The sequence below is a fragment of the Polypterus senegalus genome, chromosome 11, assembly GCF_016835505.1.
Source record: "Polypterus senegalus isolate Bchr_013 chromosome 11, ASM1683550v1, whole genome shotgun sequence".
Taxonomy (NCBI): domain Eukaryota; kingdom Metazoa; phylum Chordata; class Cladistia; order Polypteriformes; family Polypteridae; genus Polypterus; species Polypterus senegalus.
The window spans coordinates 140,428,158-140,449,365 of NC_053164.1; the positions used below are offsets into that span (position 1 = coordinate 140,428,158).

A 21,208-nucleotide genomic window follows, 5' to 3' on the forward strand; every position below is an offset into this window, starting at 1 on the left:
AAAATGTGGATGAACATGATGTTATTCTCTCACTACAGTAACAAGGATACGTTAGAGTGAGGTACAGAAAAGCATCCTCCCCAGGTAAACCAAAAGAAATTGACCCTCCCTTTTTTTTTTTTTCTTTCTGTTTCCTCTAGCAGACATCTAAAAATGTACCCTGGGACCCTAAATCTATGCCTCCAACATCAGTCAAAAACCCAAAACCAGCCTTCGACATGGCATTAATCTATGACAGGGAATATCCAAACATATTTGGATTAAACAGTTAATCTAAAATGCACACCTTTAGAAATCCTGAAAAACTGTCCTTTCATACTAAGAGGCAACAACAACTGACAATGTACCTTTGTGTAATGTTAGTGTGCCTGGATTGTTTTGTTTGGTGTATCCCTTGAGTAGAAACTTTAGGCTCAAGTTATTTCATTTTGCAGACAATTTCATTTGAAACGGAGTAAAGGAAATTCATTTTTCATTTCTTACTGCACAATCTAAAAACAAAGCTTTTGCTCCCTGCCTACTGAGATCTTTCAGCACTTGTATTTAGCGACAATTGATGTGATTGTAGTGTTTTTTCATTTTGTTGAGGTTTTGCACCAATTCACATTGTGTTTGTATTGTGTGATGGTATTTTGACTTTTTAATTTCCACATTCTCTCATTTCACTGTTTACATTATTCTGTCTCTACAGTTCTAATGGCGAGTGCCTTGTGCATGAAGGATCAGCTGACTTGCCGGGTGTGCTTAGAGCTCCTGGAGAACCCAGTTGATCTTCCATGTGGACACACCTATTGCATGAAATGCATAGTGAGTTACTGGAGCCACCTTGATAACAATGGAGTCCATGATTGCCCCCATTGCAAGAAGATTTTCCAATGCAAGCCTGTCTTGGTAAACAACACTCTCTTTGCTCAGATGGCAGAAATTCTGAGGAAGTCCAGCTTCATCACTTCTTCTCCTAACAAGGTAAATGTGTATTAAAACATCTGAGCAAATTTCTTTATGAAAATTCTAATAAAAGCAATAGAAAGTTTATTCATCACTTAAATGGAAAACTGGGAAAAAGTGTATTATAGTCGAAAGATACGACTTTGCTCTAGTCCGATATTATAAAACCATAAAAATGTTTCTGTCATCTGCATATAAACAGATTTTGTAAAGATAAATATAAGACTTTAATTTGGCTCAGACACCAGGCTCTTGCATGCATTCTTTTAACAAATAAAGTACCTTACAGAAGCAGATCCTTTAAAAGTTTTCAAATACCAGTCCATTGCAATGATATTGAAATGTTTTGTTTCAATCTGTAATTGTATTGCAAATCTAAATTGTTAAATTAATTCTTCATGTGTGTATATGGGTACAGTCTTTCCCTACATACAATTTTAAGTGTTACTTTTACTCTGTAAAATTGAATCTAACACTGGCAATTTTGCTATGTTTCTTAGTGCAGTCAATCTGATTTCCAGAACAGCCATTATAATGAGCCAATCAGCTGTATAAAGTTAGCCTATGAAATGACAAAACCGTGAAGGTATGGAGAAAATATTAAGTCATGGTGTCATGTTTACTTCATATAACTTTATTTCATTCTAGTGATGGACCAAAAACAACATAATATAATGGAGGCGTTGTCAATAAATTACTTTTAGTCAGCTTGTAATGCTTTTTGCTGAGCAACTTCAGTGGTATTTTACACAAAAAGGTGCTTTATACTCCCGTGTGAAATGCACCGTATATGTTATGCATGAAGATTGTAAAGCTATTCATTAATCTATAATATTCATTGTTTTGGGAAAATCCATCCTTGATCAGTTTCCTTTTCAAAATAACGTAGCTTACATTTTCTTTATTTTTCTGTTTCTGCATTAAACCAATACTTCCACCTTAAATCCAAGTTCTACAAGAGAAATTAATGATTTATCATATTTATTTTTTCATTTTTGTTTTCAGTGGTTGTTTTTGCCCTGTTGTGCCATTTAAAATTGAAAATTTCCTTTATAAAACAAATTCATAGTGATATCATATACTGTACTCTCCGTGAAGAATCTCTGAAGAGTCATGTATATTATACATTATGTACTTTAAGATGCATAAGAAAGTCACTGACTAACCTGCAGTATTGTATAGTAACAAAGTAAAATGTATGTTTTCAGAATATTTCTACTTTTTACTATGGTATTGTTTTGAACTAGGAGTTCCAAAGCACTTCCAATTATGCCCACTAGAGGGCGATAGACAACCAAACCCCAGACAGAAAAAATTAACAAAGAGACATGACAAAAATTAAAAGGTTTTGAGTCCACAAAAGATGCTCTGTTATACTGTGAAATTCCAAAGAGCACATTGGAATTGCCTAAAACACAAAGCAAACAAAGTTCTAAATCACAAATGCAGAGAATGGTCAGAAAAAAGAGCAAAAAAGGTCAGGAATCCAGAAACAAATCACAAAAAATTTCACAAAAGAACAGTAAAACACAAGAACTCACCAAACCTGACTAGCAAATTTGAAATGAACTGCCAGGAACCATGGGGGACCAGATTTATAGGGTGGAGGGCAGTTCCTGGTGGTGACTGTTACATGGCCCCACCTCTTAGGAGACCATTCACAAAACACAAAGAACATAACCAAAGCAGTTTACATGCATAAACACAATAAAAAAAATAATTATAATAATGCAAGCAATCAAGAAAAGTAACACTTATGTCAATAAAATAATCAAAAAAGAACAAAAAAGACCTAAAACATTAACTTGAACCCCTGCCACAGAGGAAACCCTGGCTGAAACACAACAGATATATTTTGCTTTATACACTTGTTACTACATTATTATACCAGAAAACCAAAAGGCTACATTAAAATGCAGAATATTTTATTGTTTCAGTTATCTAAAATGCAGTCTTCTCTTACTTTAGGAACTCAGGCATACAAAGATTCTGTGCAGTTGTTCTGCGTGCATGTTGTTGCAACAAAGAGAATGGGGTGCGGCTGGATGTTGATGATGTACAATCCCAGTCAGATATTTCCATAGCTGATGATCCTGTTGTCAGACTCTGTCCTCACACCCAATAAGTCATATTGTCATATGCCCTTTCTATTTATTGTGGGCATCGCAGGTCATGAACTAGTTGAGACCCCAATTCCTCCACCACCCCCCCAAAAAAAAGAAAGGCTGTTGTTTTAAATATGAAAATAGAGTGATAAAGTCTAGGTAATGTACTTTATCAATAATTATCATGGTTGTTTTGATGACTAAGATTATTATTAAACTTATTCTCTAAATTCTTATGTAGTTCTGTGTTAACTGAACAAAATGGGGACTTTTTGGGGCCATGGAACATTTTAATAATGTTTTCCATCCATCCATCCATCATCCGTGCCCAGGAAGCAATCCTGGGCCATTTCAATTATTTATAATTACAGTAGGCATTCAACTTATTGAAGAGGATTTCAAGAACGGATTCATAATCTCCATCTTTAATAGGGGGAGTCCTGTACATCTTTCCCATTAGTGCCTTCTGCACTAATTTAGGACAGAATCATTAAGCTGCCCGCTTACACAGAATGTCACTGATTCAAAATGCAGTTTCTTGGCTCATACTTTACTGACTGTAATACAAATCACATACTAAAACAAAGTAGTCTGAATGATTTTAAGTCTTAAGAACATTTTTTGGATGGTGTATTAAATGAGAGATGGCACAGTGGTGTACTGCTGCTGCCTTGAAACAAGAAGACTGAGATTCAAGTCCCGGGTACTATATACATAGAGAGTGCATGTTCTTTGCATGTATGCTTTGATTTCAACCAGGTGGTCAGGTTTCCCCCCACAATCCACCAACATCGGGGTTGTAAATATTCCAATGCTAAATTGGACCAATGGGGTGTTCACCATGTGATAGGATGGAAATCGTGCCAGGGTTTCTTCCTGCATTTTATCTTATACTTGCTGGATAAATGGGTTTCCAAAATGGATGGATGGATATAAAATGGAGAGAAATCACATATATTAATTGAACTCAAGTACAATTGATAACAAATCATTTAAAAATACAGGAGTAGTTTGCTCATGGCCAAATTGTATTTTTTACTTTAGTCAATTTTCAGAAAGATATCTCTTCTTTTACTCAACATTTTGCTGTTGAATACTTTATACACCACTGTTGTCCTGAGTACATTTTAGGACACTTTTTTTAATTGAGAGAATTGCTTATAACTTAAAGAGAAAACACAAATATACCCTAACAAACAGATTATATGGAATATATTATACTGACTTCAAACAGTGAAAATGTATTCACTTATTAAGATTAATTACACTTCAGGATAAAGAAATTCTTTGAGTTTCATGTAAGAAAATCAACGTGGATGTGTGCATTAATCCAGTTGTTATATGTAAAACTATCTAAAACAATGATCAATCATATGAAAGAGATCACAGTTGAACATATGTTGAGTGTTAGAATATTTGATTGTTGGCTATTAATATGAATTCATGCCCTGACGTCATCCTTGTGAGTGGAAGAGAGGCTGCTGAGAGTTTTGTATTCTGAGGTATGAAATTGTTAACTAAAAAATAGATTTTGCTCCTAAGAAGTTTGTGCTCTGGTAGCCAGTAAAGAACTATGCAGGAATTTTTAAAGCTTGTTTTCCCTTTAAAAAGTTTTTTGGTTTTTTTTAACCTTTACAGGAGCAAAAGTAGCTGAGTATTTGAGAGAACATTTGGAAAAGTTATTTGTTTCTTGTACCTGTTGTTGTGATTAGTATTCAGACTAGCATTGGTGACACAGGGCAGTAAGTAGCAGTAGCTGAAACCGAAATCTCTGTAAGTAAATTACCAGTGTTGAGGTAACAAATAGTTAAAAATAACAGAGGCAGTTATTGTCTTAGTGGAACAAAATCAGGGCATATAAAGAATAATTGGACAGAGCAACATAAAACATTTGTATAGCCAAGCATTAACACTTATAGAAAAGTGAGGGCGCACATGTTCATAAGCAATAATGCATTCATTTTAAAAGAAGGGCTCCGTGGTTCACAGGAAGATGACTGATCCAGCACCTCAAGCTTGGAGTCACTGAACTGCAGGAGAAGTTGGCTGGCCTATGATGTAATAGATAAGAAGTGTTCTTTAAAGAGACAGTGTGCACCCCTAAGTTGACACAGGGTGGGTCATGGTCACAAGGAGCAAGGTAACGAGTGCACACAGTCTGGGGATATCAACCCCAGAAATAGAAGTATCAAAAAAGACCTTGTGGAGCTGGACAGAATCGACAAAGATTCTGATTTGGTAGGCAGGTATGAGGTGCCCCTAGTGGTCCATCTCAAAAAACAGTTCCCAGAAAGAGAGAGGTAGCGATAGTTGGGCACTCAATCATTAGGGGGGAGTGAAGCACAGGTTTGCTCTAGAGACCGAGAGTATTGCATGGTGTGCTGTCTTCCCAAGGGTTGATAGGCTCTTGAATAAAGTGTGGGTGGATCCAGTTGTCATTGTCAATGTTCAAACGAGTGACATACATAAGGGTAGTCTGTCAGTTCTGCAATCCAAATTAGGTGCAAGGCTGAGGAGCAGAACTAATAAGGTAGTCTTTTGACTCTGCTACTTGCCAGTTCAGGCGAGATTGAGGAGATCAGAAGGGTTAATGTGTGGTTTAAATCCTGGCATATGGTAAAAGGGTATAAGACATTGGGACTCCTTTTGGAACAGATGGAACCTGTTCTGCCACAATGGGTTACATCTGAAACAGAGGGGCACCAATGTGTTGTAGATGCATATGAGTAGGTTAGTCGGGATTGTTTAAACTAGGGCATGAGGGTCAGGGAGTTTAGGACAGGTTAGGTTTCAAACTGTGCATGAAGAAATAAACAATAGTGTAAAATAAAAATGTATAGCAATGTAAATTCTAACCCAATGTTTAAATGCAAAAGTAAAACGAGTAACACATTAAAAATTAGCTTTCCTTTATATTAGAAGTACATTATCACAAATAAAACAAGTGAGTTTGAGTTGTATGTAGTGGAGCATTATTGTGATATTATAGCAATTAGAGAAACCTGGCTAAATAAAAATGATTGAGATGAGTATAACATAGAGATACACATTTTTAGGAAGGACAGACATAATATAAAAGAATGTGGGGTTGCTGTTTATGTCCAACAGAATTTAAATGCAAGTCCTCTTCAAACTGGATAATAAGCCCCATCTTAGTGAGGACAAATGGCTTTGTCTGGAAACAATTAGGGAAGAGGGCCTAATTTTAGAAGTGTGTTAAAGACTGTTAACTCACCAATGTGGGGGGAAGCCTGTCTTGATTTAGTATTTTGAAATAACCGGGATAGAATTGAGGATGCGGTGTAGATGTGACTGAACTACTAGGGTCAAGTAAACATAACATAATACAATTCTCTGTGTTTTGGAAGCATGTGGATGTAAAAAGTAACTTTGGTAGGACAACTTTTGAGCAGATGCAGCAAACTCTAAGGAAGATGGACTGGGAAAAGCTTTAAAGTGTGGACAGTCAAGGAGAAGTGAAACAAGTTTAAAAATGTTTTAAATATAATGTGGGATAGGTATATATGGAGGAATATTTCGGACAAAATGAAATAAATAAATAAATGCGTAAATAAATAAAAGTACTGTGAAATGTGAGCATAAATAAATAAATGTGTCATGAAATGAGAGCCTTAATAAATAAATATGTCATGAAATGAGAGCATAAATAAATAAATGTGTCACGAAATATGTTTTTCGTTGCTTATTTATTTATTTCATTTTGTCCGTAACATTCCTGCAAACCGTCATGAAATACGGCTTGAAATAAAACTGTCAGTTTCACTCATCAAAGTTGAGAGGGTGGGCTCTAACACGCCCTCTAGTTACTGATTGGTGAATCGATAGCACAAGAATTAATTAGAAAAATGCTTACTACTGCCGATTAAATGGATTCTGCCGAAGATATTACGTATTTCAGAGAGAGAATTGAAGATTTATCGGAAGAAATTACAATGTTGGCGGCCCTTTTAGAACTGAGTATTTGACCCTTGTTTTACGAGTATAAAGTCAGTTGCATAATCGCAGCTACTTTTTCAAACAACTGTACAGCTCTGATCAGTGGTAAAGTTGTTCAGTTCAAAATATTAGTTGGAGCTGCTTTGGGCATTCCATGTCAAAGTACCTAAACTAATAGAGCCGTTGCAGCTTACCGTATATCAAACTGGCTCATTCGCCTTGTGATCGTCTTCTCCGATACACCATATAGATCTGCAATCTGTCGTACTTTTAAACCGCATAACAGAAGGTGTTCTATCGACTCAGCTGGAATGTCAAAGGATGGACGTCCAGAGCAGGGTACTGCATCACCTGAACTGGAGTGTAGTAGAGTCTGTTCTTCGATAATTTCAAAAACAGTTTCATCTATATCGGAGTCTAAAAGGGCCGCCAACATTGTAATTTCTTCCGATAAATCTTCAATTCTCTCTCTGAAATACGTAATATCTTCAGCAGAATCCATTTCATCGGCAGTAGTAAGCATTTTTCTAATTAATTCTTGTGCTATCGATTCACCAATCAGTAACTAGAGGGCGTGTTAGAGCCCACCCTCTCAACTTTGACGAGTGAAAGTGACAGTTTTATTTCAAGCCGTATTTCATGACGGTTTGCAGGAACGTTACGGACAAAATGAAATAAATAAATAAGCAACGAAAAACATATTTCGTGACACATTTATTTATTTATGCTCTCATTTCATGACATATTTATTTATTAAGGCTCTCATTTCATGACACATTTATTTATTTATGCTCACATTTCACAGTACTTTTATTTATTTACGCATTTATTTATTTATTTCATTTTGTCCGAAATATTCCTCCATAGGTATATACCTAAATTTCAAATTAGTTGGAAATTTTTAAAAACTCTGCAGTGTATGGCAAGCCAAACTAACACTTAGAAATGTCTCAAAATACATTTTAAGATATCTGGAAATGCATTTTAGATATCTCAAATTGAACTGAAAATAAAGTATGTGAAAATGTATCTATTTTAGGATATCTGAAATGCATCTTATGATATCTCAATTAGATTTCAACACATTGTGACATCCTGTTGAATAAAACGCACTCAGGAGCCACTTGTCCGGGGGAGGTTTCCAAATGCCAACTGTTTTTTTATTTGATATGCCACAATATAAACAGTGCCCTACCGCTGCCCATCGTCTGGGTCACGGGAACACCTCCAAATTAACAAAAACAACCCGTTGTCGTCCTATCTTCTTGCCTACTCTTTAACTGTTCACTCCCTTCTCAACTTGATGCTGTCTTCTTCTCACTCTATCAACAACTACCACTTCCCAGCACCACCTCCCCTTTTCTCCATGCACTGTTAATTAACTCTGATCCTTGTCACTCAGTTCTCTCCCTAGGCAGGTGCCCCAAGACCCCACCCCAACACTCCTTCCACTCTCTACAGCCCATGCAGTGGCAAGACACGTCACAATATCTTGAAATGATATGCTTAACATTATGATTTATCTTTAAATAAGTTCCTGTGAATTTTGAGATATCTAAAACACATTTTGCGATGTCTTAAAATATATACAACTTCTGCATGTTTCAAGACATCTTAAACATATTTTTAGATATCTCAAAATTATTTCCTGTAAATTTTCTTATTCTTTCAGTAGGACTTCCTATTTATTTTAAGATATCTCAAAATGAATTTGAGATATTTTAAAATGTGCAGGAAGTTATTTTAAGAGATCTCAGAATATAATTAAGATCTCTTAAAAAGCATTTGAGATATCTTGAAGGGTGGTGCAGTGGTAGCGCTACTGCCTCACAGTAAAGAAACCTGGGTTCGCTTCCTTGGTCCTCCCTGCGTGGAGTTTGCATGTTCTCCCCATGTCTGCATGGGTTTCCTCCCACAGTCCAAAGACATGCAGTTTAAGTGCATTGGCGATCCTAAATTGGTGTTTGGTGTGTGTGTGTGTGCCCTGAGGTGGGCTGGTGCCCTGCCTGGGGTTTGTTCCTGCCTTGCACCCTGTGTTGGCTGGGATTGTCTCCGGCAGACCCCCGTGACCCTGTAGTTAGGATATAATGGGTTGGATAATGGTTGGATATCTTGAAATTCACTGTTATTTGAGATATCTAAAATACATTTTTAGATATGTCAAATTCATTTCATGATATCTTAAAATGGGTCTCTGCTCCACTTGAGATATTGTAGAATATACTCTGAGATATCTCATATTGTATTTCAAGATATCTAAAATACATTTTGAGATATTTTTAAAAAGTCATGAAATTATTTCAAGATATCTCAATAGCATTTTCAAATATCTATATTACAATTTTTAAGATATCTGAAATACATTTCCAGAAATCTCGGAACAGCTTCAAATCCATGTTCAGATATCTTATATTAAACAGGAAGTCCAGTTTAAATAATAGCCTATTTTATAGGAAGAGATTTTGAGATATTTTGAAGTGCTTTTAAGATATCTTAAAATGCATGCAGTGTCAATTTAAGATATCTAATAATTCATTAGAGATAGCTTGAAATGCATTTGAGATATCTCAAAATTAATTTCAAATATGTTAAAAAATAAATTACATTTTAAAATATCTGAAATGCATTTGAAGATCTCTCTAAATATTACTTTGGCTTGCCATAGCAGTGAGCAAATAAAGTGTTGAAAATGAAGCTGCAAAGGAAATAAACAGCTGTATAAGGTGTATAAGACAAATAACTCCAATGTGAATTGAAGGGCATATGAGAACATGAGGGAAAAAATTAAGATTGATATTAGGGATGCTTAAAGGCAGTTAGAGAGGAATATAGCAGATAAGATGAAAGATGACCCTAAGAGATTCTTTTACTATACAATTAGTAAAAGAACAGTCAAGGAGGAGGTAAAGTGCATCAGAAACAGTAAAAGGGAATTAAAGGATACAGACAGTGAAATAGCAGATGCTCTAAACTCAAATTTTCGGTTTTCACATAGGAGAAAGCAGATAACCTCAGAGCAGAGGTAAAAGAGACTACTAAGGAGGTACTGAGTGATTTGGAAATTGTAGAGCTCATATTAAATAGGCTGAAATCAAACCAGGACCAGATAATATTTATCCTCAAGTTCTTAAGTAGGTTAGCAAGTACATATATAAACTATTGACACTTATTTTTAGGAAGTTACTGTGCACTGGGGAAATTCCAAAGGAATGGAAAATATTATTCTGTCATATAAAAATGAAGAACAGGCAGATCCAAGCCAGTATAGGCCAGTAAGCTTGACGTGCATCACAGGTAAATTAATGGAAGGAACTATTAAGAGAAAGACTGAGCAACACATGGCAAGAAAAGGAGTTTTACTGAACAGTCAGCATGAGTTCAGAAGAGGGAGGTCATGTTTTATTAACATGTTGGAATTCAATGAGGAAACAACAAAAGGATATGATCAATGTGAAGCATACGTATGATATTATTTATCTTGACTTTCAGAAAGCATTTGATAAGGTGCCACATGAGAAGTTTAGCATCAAACTAAAAGAAGTGGGAATTCAGGGTGTTGTTTGTAGGTGGGTGCAAATTTAAGCCTCCCTGATTAGGGACAATATGTAGGCCTGATAATTTTATAGCCATTTTCTGGCTGTTGAGGATAAGTTGCCTTGGCATGTACAGAATTGTCTGCCCTCAAGTATCCTGGAGCAGTTTCTTTGAATACTTTATCTTGCCAAATTTTCTTCCATTTGTACCCTAGTCTGGTCAAACCCAGTGCATCATACAAAACAGTCTCCTGTATTCCCACTTTGACAGGCGGAGTTGCTCACTCTTTCTGTCACCTCTAGGTTTATGTATCATGTGGAGGTGTCATATGGGATTTCCCTCAGCTTATTACCACCTAAGTGGTTCTATTGATCTTGGCAAACTCTTGCCAGCTGGCTACATTTTTACAGCTATAAAGACATAAATAGTTTTGTCTTCATTCACGTTACTGAAGGCATGGGGTCATATACTCAAGATTGTAAGTCACAAAATACAGGGTGGCTTAAAATTCTAAGGAAAAGTAAACTAAATGTAAGTGACATAGCCTGTTAAAAGAATACTACACCCAAAAATTAAATTTGTGTGTTATTGACCCCAGTGACTATTGTAGTGACTACAGACAAAGTTTTCATGGAGAACAGAAACTTGTATAAGGACAGAAATTCAACAGCAGCTAACGATCCAGTCATATGCTCACAGCATCTCAAATATGCATATCTTCACTACAATACTGCTAAATAAACTATTTACAGGAAATACTATCATGTACAACACTTAAGTGTGCTCAAATGAGATCATGCTTTCAGATTTATTTGTCAAGATTCTTGCCCAACAATAGCTCATTCATTGGCTAATAGCTCTCATGGTGCTTCACATGACTTCAATATTGTGAAGCATAGTCTGAGAGTGGGATACAATAAAAGAGAAATTTTTTTTAAAAATCAAGTGAAAAAATATCAGATAGAAAGTAGGCTTTTTATATGTATATAGCTGTGGTGCATGAACAACCAGAGGTCACTTCATCATTTTCATTTGAAAATTATTCTACTAAATAATCCCGAAATATTGATTTGACTCTTAGAGGCTGGGTACAGTAATCCTATATAGAAAAGTGTTCACTGCACATTGCAATGCCCTAAAGTTTGGCCTCATCATTACATTGTTGTTCATAGCAGTAAACCTCAACTTCAATACTTTGGCCATTGTACCATTGTACTCCTGTAATGACAGCCTCACAATGGGCCCATCTGAATGTTACTCAGACATTGTTCCTGTGGAGTGAGTTTTCCTCTGGATACTCCAGTTTTCTTCCTATATCCCCAAAGACATCTGCATTAGGTGAATTGGTGATTAAAATTGCTCTTGTATGTATGTCCTGGGATGATTCCCTTTTTGTTCTCAGTGCTGTCAGGGTAGACTTTAGATTCCTTTCACCCTGAACTGTTTTATACAGGTTGGAGAATAATGTCTTATGTTCTTAATGGGTTGCAGGTTTATTCCTTGAAATTCTTGTAGATACTGTAGATAGATAGATAAGATAGATAGATACTTTATTAATCCCAAGGGGAAATTCACATAATCCAGCAGCAGCATACTGATACAAAAAACAATATTAAATTAAAGAGTGAAAACAGACAATAACTTTGTATAATGTTAACGTTAATGTTACCCCACCACCCCCCACCACCGGGAAGCACTGAAGCTACTCCTCTGCCTGGAGATGATCCTGTTCAGTGGATGCAGTGGATTTTCTATGATTGACAGGAGCCTGCTCAGTGCCCGTCACTCTGCCACGGATGTTAAACTGTCCAGCTTCATTCCTACAATAGAGCCTGCCTTCCTCACAAGTTTGTCCAGGTGTGAGGCATCCTTCACACCACTGCGTAGAAGAGGGCATTCGCCACAACCATCTGGTAGAACATCTGCAGCATCTTATTGCAGATGTTGAAGGACGCCAACTTCTAAGGAAGTATAGTCGGCTCTGACCTTTCTTACACAGAGCATCAGTATTGGCAGTCCAGTCCAATTTATCATCCAGCTGCACTCCCAGATATTTATAGGTCTTTACCCTCTGTACACCGTCTCCTCTGATGATCACGGGGTCCATGAGGGGCCTGGGCTTTCTAAAATCCACCAGCAGCTCCTTGGTCTTGCTGGTGTTCAGGTGTAAGTGGTTTGAGACGCACCATTTAACAAAGTCCTTGATTAGCTTCCTATACTCCTCCTTCTGCCCACTCCTGATGCAGCCCACAATAGCAGTGTCGTCAGCGAACTTTTGTACGTGGCAGGACTCTGAATCATATTGGAAGTCTGACGTATATAGGCTGAACAGGACCGGAGAAAGTACAGTCCCCTGCGGCGCTCCTGTGTTGCTGACCACAATGTCAGACCTGCAGTTCCCGAGACGCACATACTGAGGTCTGTCTTTAAGTCCACGATCCATGCCACCAGGTGTGAGTCTACTCCCATCTCTGTCAGCTTGTCCCTAAGGAGCAGAGGTTGGATGGTGTTGAAGGTGCTAGAGAAGTCTAAAAACATAATTCTTACAGCACCACTGCCTTTGTCCAAGTGGGAGAGGGATTGGTGTAGCATATAGATGATGGCATCCTCCGCTCCCAACTTCTCCTGGTATGCGAACTGCAGAGGGTCAAGGGCGTGGCTGACCTGTGGCCTTATGTGGTGAAGCAGCAGCCGCTCCATGGTCTTCATCACATGTGACACCAGAGCGACAGGCTGGACGTCATTCAGCTCACTAGGACATGATACCTTTGGGACTGGGGTGATAAAAGATGTTTTCCAAAGCCTCGGGACTCTCCCCTGTAGTCTAGAAATGTGTCTTTTCTCTGTTGTTAGAAGGGTATAGCTTAATGTATTCATACTTATAACAATGTATGGAGATTTGAAAACCTAGTTTATTTTTAAAAGGCTGTTACAAAATGAATATTTATTTGTGCATAGTGGATGCATGATGTCTCTCTGTTTTAGCACATTATTTTCTGTTTTTGTTTTAGCTGTAATTGTAAATGTTTTCAACATTCTCAGATTGTAAATGGAAGTGTAGTACTGTATATGAAGGAAATTATTTAAGTAGAATAGAATTAAATATAGCCCTAGTATGAAATGTTCACATACATAGATTTTTCAATTTCTTCTAGAAACAGATGAAAGATTACAGTTTTAACTACAGAAGTGGTTTAAATGAAAAAAGAATCTTTTCCAAATTAAACATAAAATCCAAGATGGCTCTTTAGCACCAAGTTGTGCTTCAGTTATATTACAGCATATACTTTCTGAAAGAGGTATTTTATCAATTTGTTTAGTGTTCAAAACTTCCAGTTCCAGTAGTTAAAAAATAGTAAAAAATAAATGAAAATGGTAATTAGCAAGCTGTTGTTTTTAGATATTTTCTTTTGTTTTGTCTGCGTTTAAAGTGTTTCTATGTTCTACGAATTAAAGCTGTTCTTCTTGACCCTGGTATGCTGGTGCCACAGCAGAAGCCACTTATGTATTCCACTTTGAGACAAGCTAACCGGATAAAAATACAGTACCATTTCTCAGATTCTTAATTTTGCATACTTGGATTCAGGGCTTACGTTGGGAAAACCTGCCATCAACTTTATGATGATATATACTTACATGTTCTTGAAAAATAATATTACAATGGTTTTATTAAAGAGGCTTTTTATGTTATATTTTACTTATAGTAAACCACCACAGACATTTAAAATGTCTCAACCTCATCATTTTTTCCTGTAGAGCAGATTCTGGAGTGATTTTTATGTTACAAAAATAAGAGAATTGTAGGTTGGTAATTTTTCCCTCTTCAAAAAGCAGCTGTAATGACTTTATAAATAATTATAAATAAATTGAGAATAAGTACTTCACTGTTGTGTTCATCTAGATCTTGCTATAACTTCTGTGAATGCTTTCTCCAGTCACTCATTCTCTACTTCAATAATTTTACAGTTATACTGATAGTAACAGAAGTAAGTCACTAACTAAAGATTTTCCCAACATTTCTTTTTTCAAGGATGAAGAAGAAGTGGGGGACACTACTGCTTGCAAAAAAATCAGTGAAGCCCTTCACAGAAAAGTCAAAGATGTTGGATTGAATCCTGAATACTGGATGCCTATTCTGAATGATCATCTTGGTGTAACTGATCTAAAATCTTTAGAAAATCTTGGTAGGGAGCAATACTGCCAGGTGGAAGGTTATATTAGAGAGCAAAATGAAAGAGCACCCTTATGTAAACTTATGAATATTAGTCATGAATATGCTAAAAGTGAAATGCTGCAGGATAACAGAGAAGAAAAGGAAAGTCCTGCATTGGAAAATGCAACAAGAGAGAAAAATAATGAAAGTGAGGAGGGTAGTATGAAAGAGAAAAAAACATCAAGACCATTAGAATACATTGAAACAGGGGAACAAAGAGAAAATGGGGAAAATTTGGTGCTATCACTGGACAGTAAGACTGTAGAGAGTCAAGACCAGGCAATGACAAAGAATCTAAGCAGAAAGGAAGAAATCCTTAATAAAGAGCAAAGTAATAGCAAAGCAGAGGAATTTCATAATAATAATACTAATAAGATGGAAAAAAATATTCAAGGAGTACTCGGAGGAGAAAAACAATGTGAAAGAGATGTAAGTGAAACAAAAAACAAAAATACTGAAATGCAAGCAGAACAAATAAATGAGACCTCAAATACAGACAACACAAAAGAAAATAAGGAAGCTGCAGAAAGGGATAACAGAGAAAAAAAGAAGAAAGACTTCTTTCTTTTGCTTGAGAAGATGAACATTGTTAATCTATACCCAAAGTTAATGGAGAAAATAAATGTGATAGTTATCAGTAACAAATCTAAGAATAATACTCAACCAGAAAAAGAAGATCTCCCTCGTTTATATTTGCAAAAGCTGATCATGATGGACTATAGGATGAGAAATTTAATTTGTGACCAAATTAAAGACAACCAAATTGGTTTTAATGAATTACAAAGCCAAAGAGAAACTGAAACACAGTTAACATTGGATGACTTCCTTAGTGATACCACTTCAGAGGACCTCACTGAGACCAGTAAACAGCACTCTGAGCACATACACCCCATGGATCTCCAGATGGCTCTTCTCCACTGTGCTGATGACTTTCTGAGGCAGTATCTCTACTCCAAACTCGCCCTTTGTCAGTACGCTGTGCCTTTTTTGATTCCGAGTCCCTGCACAACAGAAATTGAACTCCCTTTGTGGGCATTTCGCCAGATAAATAACAGCTGCAAAAGTCAAGAGACAAAGACCTATAAAGTTTTTCCAGCACTTCAAGTAGAGACACAGATTGTGTCTTTCATAAGACTTGGGAACTCCTTAGTGTCCAAATCTAAGATTATGAACATGGTGCTGAACAGACAGAGGCACAGCATTTTCTTTAACAAGGACTGCCGGGGCAGCACTCGAGGATGTTTGCTAATGGAGGGCGTAGTAGAGATGTCCTGGTACAATCCAGGAGGCAAAGAGGATGACATCTTTGAGGACTGCATTGCCTTTACAAACCTCCATGGTGACGCAAGAAATCATGGCAGACAAGTCAGCTTCTTAAATGATATCTCTGCCGTCAATGTAGTTTTCCTGTCAGATTCTGACCTCAATGAAGATGGCAAAGCAATTCTAAAGGGGTACTTTGAATCACCACAGCCCCTGATATGTCTTCATACAGACAAAGAAGCCATTCAAGCTAATAAATCAGGAATCAAAGTTCGGATTGGGGTAAAGAACAGGAATGAAGCAGAGCTCACAGATGAGCTGGTCTCAGTCCTCCGGAGCTTTCTGTCACAGTCTAAGAAGACATTCCATCTAGAAGCATGCTCGGACATTGCACTGAGGCATGGCTTTGAGGTTGATGAAGAGAGTCAAAACTGCAAAGAAGGAAAAGCTCTGGCAGATAAACTAGGGAAAATTTTAAGAAATAAAAAATTGTTAGAAAGGAAAGAAGCATTTCTACCACTTCAGGGTTACTTGTGGCACAAATGGTGTCAGAAGGACAAGGAGCTTTACCGACTGAAGCAGAAAGGAAGCAAAAGTATTGAACAATACAGGAGTGATATTGAGACTGAAAAGAAAAAGATAAGAGAAGATCAGTTAAAGAGAGCCCTCCCATTAAATGCACTCATGACATCCCTGATTAAAATTCTAAGTTCACAGTCACAAAAAACAAAAAAGTACTTTCTGCAGTGGTTAATGGTGCTGTTAGATGATTTGTCAAGAGATGCAGTATCAGAGCTTCAACTAAGGTACCATGAAAAATTGTCAGAGTTGCTAAAAAAGCAAACAAACGAAGACAGTGAACAAAGGAAAAAAGAACTTCAGAAAGATTTGGATATGCTTTCAAGTCAAATAACGGACAGCTCCTTGGGTCTAGAGCATATTCTAAGAGAAATGGGTCAGGTCTTTGAAGCCTCTAAGATGGGAAGAGTTAATGATTCCTGCATTTCTTCTCTTCCCAAGATAGCTGCAGAGCTCATCCTGTCAGGTCATCCACTGGAACTCATGGATGGAGATGCAGTCTATGTCCCTGTCACATGGATCAGCTCTGTCCTGGATGAAGTTCAGGAGACTCTAGGAGATGTTAGACTGTTTGTCCTGTCTGTTCTTGGACTCCAGAGCAGTGGTAAATCCACTCTGCTCAATGCCATGTTTGGCCTGCAGTTTGCTGTTAGTGCAGGGAGGTGCACCAAAGGAGCCTTCATGCAGTTGATTAAAATAGATGAAGATATCCGAGATGAAGTGAAGTATGACTACATTCTTGTAGTGGATACAGAAGGTCTGAGGGCAACAGAGCTTTCAAATAAGACCACACTTGCACATGACAATGAATTGGCTACATTTGTTATTGGTCTGGGTAACCTGACTATAATTAACATCTTTGGAGAAAACCCATCTGAGATACAAGATATTCTTCAAATTGTTGTTCAGGCATTTTTAAGAATGAAGCAGGTGAAGCTCTCCCCAAGCTGTGTATTTGTCCATCAAAATGTTGGGGACACTGTAGCTAGGGAGAAAAACACAGATGCCAGACGAGTTCTCCAGCAGAACCTGGATAGAATGGCATGCATTGCTGCAGAGGAGGAGGAGGAGCGTAATGTTAAATATTTTAACGACGTCATAAGGTTTGATGTAAATGACCAAACCTATTACTTTGTGCATCTGTGGGAAGGAAACCCACCAATGGCACCTCCCAATCCCAGCTATAGTCAGAATGTCCAAGATCTGAAAAATGCTATTGTTAATGCTGCTAAACAAGAACCTGCTTGCAATGTTTTGAAAGTTTCCCAGTTAAAAACTCGAGTCAAGGACCTGTGGAAATCCCTGCTGACTGAGAACTTTGTTTTTAACTTTAGGAATTCATTGGAGATTGCTGCCTATCGTAAACTTGAAGAAAAATATTTAGATTGGACTTGGACTCTGAGAAGTAAGATCTATGAAGTGCAAAACAAGATGATCAACAAAATTAAAAACACTTCTAACACTCAAATAAACATACCTATGGAAGTAGAAGAAACATATACAAAAGTAAAAGAGGAAATTGGGAAATATTTTACTGATGATGAAATGCTTATTCAATGGAAATCTAACATTGAGACAAGGTTTGATGTTCTTAAAAATGATCTCACCACAGAAATGAAGAAAACATGTGAGGAACTGATCAAAGCAAAGACAAGCCGTCAGAAAGTGGATGAGAATAGATCCAGACATGAAGAAAAGCTGATGGAACAGAGCAAAGAGCTAGCAGAAAAACTAAGAACCTCAAATCCCAGTGAAGACGTACTGCATGAGGAATTTGAGAAACTGTGGATTGAATGGGAAAAAGAAGCTTCCCGAGACTGCAATTATCAAGACAAGATCAATATTGTAAAAGATGTGCAAGATATCCTCTATGACAAGTTTAAGGCAATGCCTAATGCACCTGATAAGATCCAGACTTATGTAGCCAGTTGTCAGTCTGCAACCCATCATTCAATTCCAGCCTCCACAAGAGGATTCTCAATTATTCCTTCATTTCTTCAGAGTGTCATCTCCTATATTCCATTCCTTAGGAAAACAAAGCAATCAAGTTACGAGGTAAAATGTACACAAGAACTAATTCCAAACCTTTCTGATCAATACATTGAATTTCAGCCTATCACTAATAAAATTGCCGAAACTGTCCTTGATTATATTGACAAAAAGAAAAAAGAGGAAAGTGATTACAATTCAGCCCACATACATGAAATTTTAAATCTTGTATCAAAGAAAATGTCTGCTTACAATGAGGAAAAGGAATATAAATTGTCTTTCAAGCAAGATTACAAATTTGAGTTATCTTTGCAGTTATGTGCTATTGCAATTGAACCTTTTACTGAAATGCAAAAGAGGTTTTGGGAAAGAACTGATCCTGTTCTCTATCTGAAGACTAAGAGAGATTCTTACTACAAGATGTTTAAGACTCTCTGTCATGGGCTTACCTCTGTCAACATATTTTCTGAGTACCTGAGCAGTAAACTGAAAACTGCCATTCATCAGGCTGTCTGTGATCAGGTTTGTATCGATGTAGCAAACATTGTAAGACAGAACCACCCACCCTTAAAGGAAAGTAAAATCAAACTAGAATATCATCTACTGAAAGAGCTGGCAGAGAAAGAAGACTTTGAGAAATTCTGTAATTATATTGAGTTTCCAAAAAGTTTTTTTAAGAAGTACATTAGCTCCTGTGTGGATGATTACTGCAAAGACAACAAAACACTGAAAACTATTTCCACCCAGAGACTTAAAGAATTTGAAAGTTTGGTTTCTAAAGCAGCCAGCAGTGCAACAAAAGCTATTGAAAAGGTTATCAAAGCCCAGAAGGACAATCGGAAGAAGAAAGTAAAGGTGTGGCTAGATAAGTTTTGTAAAGAGCTTGAAGATTATCTAGTGCTTCCTGGGAGCGACTTTAGAGATGTGGAACATCTGGAAATTGGAGACCTAAATTTCCTTCAAGATTCCATGTCAAAAGCAGTGGCACAAGTTATGAAGGAATTAAATATGAGCTTTGACTGCATAACACTGACTGAACTGACAAATGTAAAGGAGCTGCCTCATGACATTCTTAGTAAGCATTTGAGTGGATGCTGGGTGCAGTGTCCTTTCTGTGCTGCCATTTGTACAAACTCAATTGAAGGTCACGACGGAGATCACAGTGTTCCCTTCCACCGACCTGAAGGAGTGAATGGCTGGCGATGGTATAAAACTGAGCATCTTTGCACTGATATTTGTACTAGCTTGGTTGCTAGTGATTATCTTATTGTGTTAAGTGACACAGAAAAAGTCCCCTATAAAGAATACAGAAAGGCTGGGCCACGATATGCGTGCTGGAATATTGTGCCTGATGAGTCTGAACTGAAATACTGGAAGTGGTTTGTCTGTAATTTCCAAGTGCAGCTGGAGGAAAAGTACAAGAAGAAATTTGATGGTCTTGGCAAAATCCCTACTGCGTGGAGAGAAATTAAGAAAGAAGATGCATTAGGGGAAATTGAGAAACTTTTATTAACTGGCAGTTGAAAAGGAATCAGAGTCACCTTTATTTCATTTTCTTTTACTTGTCACTTGCAATTAATAATTTCTCTTCTGTCATAATTTGTAGTATTTGACTTTCATTAATCCAAACTTTCTTTAATCTTGCTTTTGCGGTTAATTTGTTGCTTTTCTTAATTGCTCTTGATAAACACATCAATTTGTTCCTGAGCTTCTGCAGGTGTGGTTGGTGAAGCCTTCAACTGGTACAGAGTTAAAGCTTAGGATAGTCAGGCTATGTCTGTATTGAACAAATGTAGTGAAAGATAATCATGAGGATATTCAAAACAAAATACATAAAAACATTGTTATAATAGTAAAAATATTGAACAACAAGGGAAAAACTAAATAAGAAATTGTAACAGCCTAGACACTGATGATGTTAGTGCCAAACTAGAAAGGGTTACATGTTGTTTTTTTGGTTTTTTTTTTTGACTGGCAAATATTAAAGATGAAAACATCTTTCCTTTTATAGATATGAGACTAATTTAATTAAAATGAATTAAAACATTTAATTCAGATGTACTACATATGATAGAAATGTCATTTGTTTTTATTGAATGCTGTTTTTCAAATTAAATACAAATAGCAAGCATCTCAAATATAGCTGTGTATCTTTGTTTAAATGTTATTTTCATCTGTCCATTTTCTAATTAGTATGGCATAAGTTTATTTAAATCTTTAACAAAATGTTCAGAAATAAAGCTTGCAGTGGAGACAGGGTACTGGGATATTAACATCCACCTAAGCACTTGTTTCCATATATTCAAAGTACTGTACTAGGATTATTAAAGGAAAGTCACTGGAATGGATAGGTACAAAACTTTGTAATTTCACATGCAGGCTACATATAGGTTTCCCTCACTTGCCTCTCTCACCTATACAGTGGGATGCAAAAGTTTGGGCAACCTTGTTAATAGTCATTATTTTCCTGTATAAATCGTTGGTTGTTACGATAAAAAATGTCAGTTAAATATACCATATAGGAGACACACACAGTGATATTTGAGAAGTGAAATGAAGGTTAGTGGATTTACAGAAAGTGTGCAATAATTGTTCAAACAAAATCAGGCAGGTGCATAAA

At 36.8% G+C, this 21,208-nt stretch overlaps 1 protein-coding gene across 1 annotated transcript in view; it reads left to right on the plus strand.

Annotated features, from left to right (window-relative positions):
* LOC120539539 (interferon-induced very large GTPase 1-like) overlaps positions 1 to 20,705 on the plus strand; it is a 30,475-nt gene extending 9,770 nt beyond the window's left edge. Inside the window, exons 2-3 of the mRNA XM_039769693.1 lie at positions 692 to 966; positions 14,575 to 20,705. Of these exons, the coding sequence (XP_039625627.1) occupies positions 697 to 966; positions 14,575 to 20,112 (5,808 nt within the window). The 5' untranslated portion in view covers positions 692 to 696 and the 3' untranslated portion in view covers positions 20,113 to 20,705. The remainder of the gene's footprint in view (positions 1 to 691; positions 967 to 14,574) is intronic.
* The last annotated feature ends 503 nt before the right edge of the window (positions 20,706 to 21,208 follow it).